Here is an 11,418-nt window from a genome sequence, read left to right on the forward strand (position 1 = left end):
TGATAAATCATAAATTATAATTAGTCATTAGTACAAATGATCAAGACATGAAGACAACATACTTGAACGTATCAAGTTTCAACCCTCAAAATCTCACATCTCAACCATGGCACCGTTTAAAAAAAAACATGTATAAACAGATACCCAGCTTTGATGTTAGCTCATTCAATATTTTTTTTTTTTACTTAAGAAAATGCAAGGTATAGAAAGAAGGTTTTTACTCTGGTCGGGCAAGTAGAACAAACCCCACTTCAGAAAGGAGTCATCCTTGTATAACAAATATTAGACGCTAGCAAGTAAACAAACTCAAACTTCTTTCATCATCCGTTGTCTGAAGTGGTGTTCAATATAACTTTAACAATTTTACTGTGATTAATGATGAAGATATTCGCATCTAAATAAATAATTTAGCAGAGGAAGACCCCGATGAAAAAGCCTTCCATTACATCAGAAGTTAAAACAATCCAAGTTGAAACTCAGATAAATATAGTGTCCCGCTTCTTTTGAGAACACGACAGGAGAAAACAAGAGGTATTTTTGTCCCTCAATCTAATGACAGGCAGATACAAAGAGGTGATTTATTTAATGAGGTCCCAAACAAAGCGCATGATGAATCCGGTCAAGCTTTACCAAGTTCCTCGAGTTTGTTGTTAATTTGAGCTTCGTTCAAACCATCCAAATGAGCACATCTCTCGACGCCGGCGTCTTGCAGAATAACCAAAATATTTGCCAAGAATCAAACACAAGATAACAGATGAATTCTCAAGCAAAGCAAAACTCCAACACTGAAGGGGTAGTGCATATATGAGTTTCCGACTAAAATGCAAACATGACATTAACAAAGCAACCTGGAAATATCAAACAACTTGAAAATGAAATTTTCCATGACCATCGTTTTAAAAACAGCCGAAGCTATCACTTGCATAAGAAACTTTTTACTATGTCACTTGTGATTTCATACCAGATTCAAAATTTCAAACCGTGTTAATTGTTGACTAAAACAATGTCCAAATGCAACACATAATGCAAATAGCAAATCAGAGATCAAACGAAGAAGAAAAGAAATACAAGAAAAAGAAGAGAAGATAATTACAAATCTAAGGCTAAGTTGAAGTATCATTCCATGCCGGAGAGTGGAAGGGTTTTAAGATCGCGTTGAGTTGACACAAACTACAAAAAATGATAAATATTATTTATTTACTTCTTCATGTCCGTAATAACGTACCAAGGCACATAAACTGTCACCACAACACAATTTTCATTGGCAAGATTGATAAAGGTAGAGATTACCAATGTTAATCAATATTAAATTTCGGTTACTTATCAAAAAAATACTTATCAAAACAGCTTTGTGTTCACAATATTAAATGTCTTTAAGCCCGTCGGACCTTTACCCAGCCGGGCATAGACAGACAGCTTTGTGTTCGATTGGCTTTCATCCGGCCGATCTTATACTAAGACTTTTATAAGGCCAAGTGTCTTTAAGTCCGCCCGATCTTTACCCGGCCGAGCGTGTACCGATATCCTTGTGCTCGATCGACCTTCATTCGGCCGATCTGATACTAAGAGTTTTATAAGGCCACGTGCCTCTAAGTCTGTCCAGGCTCTACTCGCCCGGACGTACATAGAGAGTCGTATGTTCGATCAACCTTTGTCTGGCCGATCTCATACTAAGAGTTTTATAAGGTCATGTGTCTCTAAGTCCGTCCGGGTTTTACCCGCCCGGGCGTACATGGAGAGTCATATGTTCAATCTGTTGGTTGCTACTCGGAAAACCTAGAGGTTCCACTGTACAAAAATTTTGTACAAAGATCTGAACCTTTTCCTAGCTACCATGTGTTCTTTTAAATTAAATTTTGGATCGCCTGCGGAACTTAACACGTTTGATCCAAAACTTAATCTATTTGTTCTTTTAGGTTTTGACTTGGGTCTCCTGCGGAACTTAACACGTTCGACCCAAATCACCTTAAGTTATTAATTCCATTAAATATTAATTTCCATAATTGGTTCCCAGTACTGACGTGGCGAGGCACATGGCCTTCTTGGATATGGGAGCAACCACCACCGACTATACAAAACCTTTTATGGAAAGCTAATATTTAATTTCCTAAAATAACTTTAGGTTAACCGAAAAGAACAATCAAATCACAAGAAAAAAAAATAAAAGAACACAACATCGAAAACCATATTCGAAATACTAGAATCGTATGCCTCTTGTATTTAGTATTATTTCCAAAAATAACTAGTATGATGCGGAAAGGAAAAATACTAATTATACCTTTTAAAAAAACCTCTTGATCTTCTACCGTATTCCTCTTCTAACCTCGGACGTTGTGTGGGCAACGATCTTCCGAGATGAGAACCACCAAGCACCTTCTTCTTCCTTACAAGTTTCGGCCATCAAAACTTCTCCTAGGATGAAGAGATTCGGCCACCACCACCATGCTCCAAGGGATGCTAGAAAAGAGGCTTCTTTTCTCTCCTTCTTCTCCTTCTTAGATCCGGCCACCAAAGCTATCTCCACCATGAGAAGGTTTCGGCCACACAAAGGAGAGGAGAGCAAAGAAAGGGCCGGCCACACCCAAAGAAGAAAAGAGGAAGAAAAAGAATAGAGGTTATTCACATGAAGGCTCCTCTACCTCCTCTTTTATAATCCTTGGTCTTGGCAAATAAGGAAAATTTAATAAAAACTTCCTTAATTCTTTTGTCATTAAAAAGGAAAAAATATTTAATTAAAAATAATTTTCTTTTCATCATGTTAATGGCCGGCCACCTTAATCCCTTTAATCAAGGAAATTTTAATTCACACAAGAATTAAAACTTCCTAATTTGCTTCCGAAAATTTATAAAAATTTCACAAATAATTTTTCCCTTCATGGTGGTTAATAAAAAGGAAATTTTATAAAAAAATATTTCTTTTAAACATATGGATAAAAAGAAAATTATCTCTAAAAATTAAAATCTCTTTTAATCTACAAATAAGGAAAGATATCAAATCTTTTCTTAATATTTTGTAGAAACTTATAAAAGAGAATATTTAATTTTAAACTCTCTTTTAAATTATGAACATGATTAAAAAGGAAAGTTTTCTTAAAATTTATAATCCTCCTTTAATCAACAAATAAGGAAAGATTTCAAATTTTAAACTCTCTTTTAAACATGTAGATGATTTACAAATAAGAAAAGTTTTTACCAAAAATTAAAACCATCCTTTTAAACTACAAATAAGGAAAGAGATTAATCTCTTCTCTTAATCTTTTGTAGAAAGTTATAAAAGGAAATTTTTAATTTTTTAAACTCTCTTTTAAAATCATGATATCCACATAAGAAATAATTTTAATAAAAATCCTTTTTAATATTCTAGTGGCTAGCCACCTAAGCTTGGGACCCAAGCTTTGGCCGGCCACCTTCATGGTTCATCCACTTGGTCTTGGCCGGCCCTAGCTTGGGTGGCCCCATTGGATGGGTAAGAAGGTGGGTATGCGGTGGGTATAAATCTCTATATACTAGAGGCTACGATAGGGACCGAGAGGAGGAATTGGTTTTGGTCTCCTGATGAAATTAAGCATCCCGTGTTCGCCCCGAACACACAACTTAATTTCATCAATAATAATTCATTCCACTAAAGAACCATTATTGAACTACCGCACCAATCCCAAATTACATTTTGAGCTCCTTCTTATTATGAGTGTGTCAGTCTCCCTGTGTTTAAGATAACAAATGTCCACTAATTAAGTAATCGACAACTCACTTAATTAATATCTAGCTCAAGAGTAGTACCACTCAACTTCATCGTCGTGTCGGATCCACCTGCAGGGTTTAACATGACAATCCTTATGAGCTCCTCTTGGGAACATTCTCAACCTAGATTACTAGGACACAGTTTCCTTCTATAATCAACAACACACACTATAAGTGATATCATTTCCCAATTTATCGGGCTTATTGATTCATCGAACTAAATCTCACCCATTGATAAATTAAAGAAATAAACATCAAATATATGTGTTTGTTATTATATTAGGATTAAGAGCACACACTTCCATAATAACTGAGGTCTTTGTTTCTTTATAAAGTCAGTATAAAAGAAACAACCTCTAATGGTCCTACTCAATACACTCTTAGTGTACTAGTGTAATTATATAGTTAAGATAAACTAACACCTAATTACACTACGACCTTCCAATGGTTTGTTCCTTTCCATCATGGTCGTGAGCTACTGTTTATAATTTATAAGGTACTGATAACATGATCTTCTGTGTGTGACACCACACACCATGTTATCTACAATATAAATTAATTGAACAACTACATTTATCATAAATGTAGATATTTGACCAATGTGATTCTTATTTCTAGATAAATGTTTATACCAAAAGCTAGGCTTTTAGTATACACTCTAACACAATCGACCTCTACTCGATCAGTTTTATGCTAGGAGGTCTTCAGAGAGTTTAAGCGTTTAGAGCTCGGCTAGATTTTCACCTGGTCAAGCTCCCTTACATTCGGTCGACTACTTGACTAATCAGGTATATTATTTCCTCATTTTCATAGTAAAACGTTAGAGCCCTTATATCTGACCGGCTTTATGACCGGTTGGCTTTATTCGAGCGTCCTACTTTGTAACCACTTGGTTAGGACCCTAGAACTTTATCGTGGGGTGATCGGCAGAGTTATATAAGAAGTGCTCCCTCATTCTAACTTTAACCCCCACCCTACCTTGACTTTGACTACCACATCATTTTGGAAATCTGTTCGCTATAACCCGTATCAGATATGTTTTATCTTGTAATCATTACATGTAAAGATAATTACTGTTTAAAAGTTAAGATGGGAAAAAGAAAAAAAAGGTTTGTGTATGTAAGTCTTTGTCCTAATGTTTATGGGGTAAAATGATTGGTGTAATTCATTGATAATTGCACTTGTAATATTTGCATTTTTTTACTTGATCATAAATCTTGGCAATGTCTCCCAATTTTTTGCTCCATGATTAAAAACTAATTTAGGTCAATATCAAAAGGTTTTGAACATATAATGATATTATTTCAATCAAGGCCTAAGGATAATACATGAGTCATCTTGTGTCAACATAGTATAACAAAATGAAATTGCAAAAAGGAAAAATGATCATCTCCTATAGTTAACTCGAGCCATTTTATTCTAGAAAAATATGCCTAAATCCTTTTAGGGGAAGTAATTCTACAACCATTGGTCTTATAAAGTGTGGAAATTCCAAAGGATTTCTAAGGCCTAAAGGTTGAAAGGAAACCTAAGATAAAGACAAGATCATCAACTATACTTCAAAAATGTCATTTGTCCCCTCGGGACGGTCTAGTGGCTAGCACATGAGGTGTTGCCATCATGAGGTATGGAATTCGAATCTCGGCAAAGACGATGTAAATATCTCCCTTATGTGCTAGTCACTATTCCAAAGGCTAGTAGCCGCTTGTGATTTACCTCCTCCGTGTTGGCCCTAGGACGGGTTGGCGGGGGCGTTGGGGGCGAGCGTATTCGCCTTTTACCACCAAGATCATTAACTATAGATGATGTTAATCACGAATCTATTCAACCAAGTTCTCTTTAGTCCAGTATGCTTGAGTAGCGGTTCATGACTCTCAAGATGCATTTGGTTTGGTTATCAACCCAAAGTTATATTGTTTAACCTTGTTTGATTTAAATAATGAACAATTCCCAAATAATCAACCACGTCAGCCACATCAACAAAACTCGAAATGCAATTAATGTCAAAATGTGAGCTTTTTGACAATTCCAAGGTTATCAAAAATGTTCCCAAAATTATTCTCATGGCTCGTTCTGCATGCGAAGACGGGTCTAGGGCAAGGAAGGAGCGAAAGCGAGGGTAGGGGCGGACGAAGGGGATGTGGGGATGCCCTGGCTTAACGTGTGGTCGGGCTCAAGAAGCACCTCGTGAACGACGTGCGAACGGCGTCACTGGTTTCTGAGAGGACGCCTAGGGCAAGGAAGGAGCGGAGGCAAGGGGAGGGGCGCACGAAAAGCGTAGCTGGTTTTTGAGGTGCAACCGACGATTGTCAAAGCCCTTGCGGACGACGCACGAATGACATTGCTAGTTTCTGAGGGGACCTCTAGGGCGAGGAAGGAGCGGAGATGGGGGAGGGGCGCACGAACAACGTCGCTGGTTTCTGAGGCATGGCCAACGGTTGTGAGAGTGTAGCGACCGACGGTTGTGAGAGCACAGCGACGACGACAGGCAAAGGACAACACAAGGAAGAGGACGACATAATGCAATGATAATTGAAGTTTAGTTTTTTAATTTAAACTTTAGTTAATTTATTCAATCAACTCCTAACTTAATAGGATAATTTAAATAGGCTTTCTCAAACCCTAATTATATTATCCTATTAAACTATATATAAATTTATTTTAAACTTTAAAAGATAGAAATCAATCATTTTTATTTATTATATATATTATCAACGTATTATTATCATTAACATTATTAATATTAATAATTTAATTTAATTTATTCTAAAAAATTAATCAAATATCAAATTTATTTAGTTGGAAAAGTATGTAGGATTGAACCAAGGTAATATAGTAAACGCTAAATTAGGTTATAGCATTATCTAAAATTGAACCAAACAATATTAGGTTATGTTTTATTACTCATAACCTTGGTTATGGGTTATGTATGATAACTTAAACCAAAAGCACCCTCAAAGTAATCAAGGTGTTCGTGGATCTACCTAATTCCCTTCCCTTGGACATCTATCCAATTCTATAAGACAATATTTTTAAGTCTTTTTTTTCTATTTCTATACAATTTTCAAGATTATATATGAGCTAAAAGGCCAAAGTGATTTCGTGAAGACATCACATGATTAAAAGAAATTGATAATAGAAGGCCAATGTAATTCCATGAAAAGATGGGATAGTTATGAAGAATTCATGGTAAAAAACAGAGGTAAAGACATGCTAGGATGAAAAGTATATGCAATAAAATACACAGTAGTAAACAAGAAAACAAAAACATGCATCAGTGAACAAATTACGACAGATAATAAACACACGAAATTCACAACTAATCAAATTCTACATCTCACCCGTGATATAAAGATAGAAAATAAGATGTGACAGTGAAAGAATTATATGAAAATTTTGAAGAGAAATAATAAAAAAATTGAAGGGGAGCCTTGGTGCAATGGTAAAGTTGTTGCTTTATGACCAAAAAGGTCACGGGTTCGAATCCTGGAAATAGTCTCTTGCAAAAAATAGGGTAAGACTGCGTACAATGGATCCTTTCCCGGGACCCCGCATAGCGGGAGATTCGTGCACCGGACTACCCTTAATAATAAAAAAATTCATAATAGTCAAGGCAACATGAATCAATATTTATAGAGCTTTTAGAGCCTCCAAAAGAAGGGTAGCCTTGGCGCAACGGTAAAGTTGTTGCCATGTGACCAAAAGGTCACGGGTTCGAATCCTGGAAACAACCTCTTGCAAAAAACAAGGTAAGGCTGCGTACAATAGATCCTTCCCCGGGACCCTGCATGGCAGGAGTTTCGTGCACCAGACTACCCTTTTTTTTTAGAGCCTCCAAAACAATTGTCAGCTAAAATAATCCCATCAAATCTATAAAAGAACACAGCTTTCAATGATCAATCATGTAATGTCCTTGAAAAAATTTAGTTTCATTTCAGCTTTGAACATGTTTATTCTAAAATATTGGTATATAATATATACTCGTGTTATCTATCAATACTATTTGACCTGCAGTAATCATTACTCATTTAATGTAATAGTTACTTTGTATGCGTGAATACTTTAATACATAGTTAATAAATTAATATGATCGCACATATTTCTTGTTGATATTGTTGACTTTGAATTGATACTTCCATTTGTTGTCATGTTGATATTGCCTCCATGTTGATAGGTGGGAAGAAACACAAAACCATAGAAGATTCAGAGATAGAGATGGATTTGTGACAATGGTAGCCCTATTGAGACTTGCTAAGTTGCTAATGGTTATATCTGGACTTGCAGTGACCTTTAACTACACAAGCTAAAAGTGTCTTTCACTGAATGGTGTTTCATTGTCGTTGTGTAGTGCATCAATCTCTTTTTGAGTGGGGATAAATCCTACCTCATTTTGAGTGATTTTGGTAGCATTGTTGCCAACATATATTGCTCTGAATAATGCTTTTGTCATGACTTTCTTTGCTAGTATAGCCTAGCATGTTTATTCTCGTTTTATTGTCTTGTTTAGTACATATGTGTTTAGATTGGTTATTACATTATTACTGATTATAAGGGTTTGTTTGGAGTGTTTGTTGGTATAGTTAGTGTTACAAGCCTATATTCTTAGCCTAGCCAAGAATGTTGGCTGACCAAAACCTATTGTTGGTTGACACATGTTCTCCAAGCCCAAGTTGGTCGACTAAAACTTTATTGGTCAACCAACACTTCCTTGTTAGTTGACACTTTATTCCAGATCCATTTTTGGTCAACCAACTTTCATCTTGATCAACCAAGCACCATTTATGTTGTCTATGGATACTTTTTCTTTGGTGTTTAGGTGTCTTTTTGGAAGTTTAACAAATCAAGAGGCCAATCGGCAAAGATAGGGGTGTAATCGAGCCGAGCCGAGCCGAGCCGAACTCTTGAATGTTTGAGTTTGGCTCGTTTATAATCGAGCCGAGCTCGAGATTTATTTAACGAATATATTCATGGCTCACGAGCTTATTCGAGCCTTTATCGAGCATAAACAAGTTTAATAAATATAAATTATAAATTTAAATATTCATTAAAAACTAAATTATATATTTTTAAAAAATTATAATATTCTTGTTAAAATTTATAATTTTATTCTAATAAATAAATTTAATATATTTGTCTATGTTTTTCATAAGTAGAGTGTAAAATCTATAAATTCAATATCAAAACTATTATTTTTTTTATTTAAAAGTTGATTTATAAGTTTAACGAACATGTTCACGAGCTAACGAGCCAAATATTGTGAAGCTTGAGCTTGGTTTGTTTATCTTAACGAGTCTCATTAACCAAGCTCAAACGAGCTTTTATCGAATCAAGCTTCGAATAGCTCACGTGCGGCTTGACTCATTTACACCCCTAGGCAAAGACCAATGTAATTTTCCTTGTGAAATTAGAACAAACATGATTGAGATTATTAATCTTGAAATTCATGATAAAAATTACTCAAAGACATCATATAAAAGATTAATCAGCAATTTATTCCAAACTTACTGAATTTCGTGATGCATTAAAGAGGCTCATTTTATAAAAGCAAGATAAATGAAGTTCTCTTCCAATAAAATAATAGCGTGGATAAGTGGCATAGCAATCCATAAATATCTCAGTCAATCAAGACCAGATAGGTTAAGCCAAAAAAAATATGAAAGAATGTAGTAGAAAGCAAGAAAAAAAAGGAAAAAATAAGAAGAAATCCACCGGGGAACAACGAAATTTTACAAATAGGCGAGAATCTGTAAAACAGTTGCATACTAAGAGTATAAACAGCAAGCAATGTCCCTAATTTTGAGGTTGGTAAACAATCCAAGATACTCTTCATATCTTAATTAATAACTGAACCAATCCACTCAAGGACCCTGAATTTTTTTTTTTTTATATTTTCAGTTGAAGTTTATAATTATCTAAATTATTGATTAGACATTGATTCCAATGAATTTAGAATTATTTTCTTGACGGTCCTCGCTATCTTATGATCCGGTCTTACAAATTGGCTAAGAAATCAAAAAGAATAATAAAAGACACCAGATACCCCATTCAATTAAGCCGTAGACGTCAATGTCCGTTGCAATACAATTTCATAGCTTTGTTTATCATCGCCAAAATGAAATTAAATAACAGACTAGCAGAATTCATCAAGACAGCGTAATTAAAAAAAAAACAAACTCACCATATCTCGCCCAAAGCTGAGGCTGAACTCCTCTGCATTCGCGGATCAAGATGGGGAGTTTGGGGTTCAGCGTCTTCAGTTCCTTGTAGTTCGCGTGTAGAAATTCCCTGTAAAACCAAACCCAAAAAAAAAAGGTCAAAAAACTAGCTCCGATGGCGTCTTTAGCTTATGAGTACAAAGCGGCTACCGGGTCTGCGCACTGGCCGGCGAAGTCTGGCAGAAAAGGAAACGAATCTCCTTCAGATTGCGAGACAATTGAGCTTTCCACGCCATCGTCGCGCAAAACGGAAATGGCCTTTCGAGAGAACGAAACCCTAACACAGAAAATTGACGCCTCCGGCCGTAAAAAGCCACGAAGTTTGGATCTATATTTTGATAGCCGAGAACCTTAACTCGGCTGATGTCACCTCAAAAAATTAATCTGAACTACTCTCAAAACCCAATCCTCTCTCATAAAACTAAATTTCCATCCAAATTTATTTAAATATATATAATTATCTAAAACACATAGATAACTATTTAAGAGCCATAATTTAATTTTTAAGAATATTATATTTTAAATAATATTTAATTGAACATCTAAATTAAGGCTATAAACGAGCCGAGTCGAGCCGAACCGAACCGAATTTTGGGGTGTTTAAACTTATTTGATAAGATAATCGAGCCAAGCCGAACCAAGCTTAAAATGAACCAAGTTTTTGAAATGAGTATTCAAGCTTGGCTTGGTTTATTTTTTATGAGCTTGAGCTTGTTTGAAGCTTGGCTTGAGCTTGGTTTGAGCTTGATTCGTTTACATGTTATCAAACTCTCAATTCAAGATTATTTGATTGTTTGAAACTTTTAATTGTTTGATTGGTTATTAAGATTGATAATTTAAATTTATTTATTTATTTTATTATTTATTTAGCATATTAAAAAGAGTTTTATTAATAAATATGGTTCGTGAACATTGTTAACGTTCGTGAACAATGTTCACGAACGTTGTTCACGAACGTTAACAAACTGAACACATATGTGTTCAAGCTTATTTGTTTTAGCTTAACGAGTTGTTCAAGCTTGTTTGTTTAATTAATCTTATGTATATTGAACAAATATAAATAAACTCTTACCAAATCGAACACCAAACTTGTTCATGAACGCTTGATTCATTTACAACTCTAATCTAAATAAAATTAGTAAGTAAATAAATTTACTAATAGCTCTTTTACAATATTATTTCTAAATTAAATTTTAATTTTTTATATCTGAATATTCAATATGGAAATCAAAATTGGTAACTGGCTAAGAGTGAACAACAATTCGATTAAAACAAATAAACCGATTAAACTAATCAAAGTTAAAATTTTAATTTTATTAATTTAGTATTTTAATTTTTTTAAAATATTTTTTTGATTGATTTAGTTTAATTTAAATTTAAAATTTCTTATTTAACTGAATAAATTGAAATAAAAAAAGTAAACAGATAAATCTCTTTTATTATTAAAAAATAATTTCAATTA

The 11,418-nt window shown here is 34.5% G+C and overlaps 1 protein-coding gene across 1 annotated transcript; it reads right to left on the reverse strand.

Annotated features, from left to right (window-relative positions):
• Window positions 1-349: 349 nt before the first annotated feature.
• On the reverse strand, window positions 350-10,290 carry LOC122021495 (NADH dehydrogenase [ubiquinone] 1 alpha subcomplex subunit 2-like). Its single transcript, XM_042579616.1, has 3 exons — window positions 10,107-10,290; window positions 9,920-10,026; window positions 350-705 (listed from the first exon to the last, which is right to left on the reverse strand). The coding sequence occupies exons 1-3, from the start codon at window positions 10,190-10,192 to the stop codon at window positions 620-622; spliced, it is 279 nt and encodes a 92-aa protein (XP_042435550.1). The 5' UTR covers window positions 10,193-10,290; the 3' UTR covers window positions 350-619.
• Window positions 10,291-11,418: the final 1,128 nt, after the last annotated feature.

This window comes from Zingiber officinale, chromosome 9A (assembly GCF_018446385.1).
Source record: "Zingiber officinale cultivar Zhangliang chromosome 9A, Zo_v1.1, whole genome shotgun sequence".
Taxonomy (NCBI): domain Eukaryota; kingdom Viridiplantae; phylum Streptophyta; class Magnoliopsida; order Zingiberales; family Zingiberaceae; genus Zingiber; species Zingiber officinale.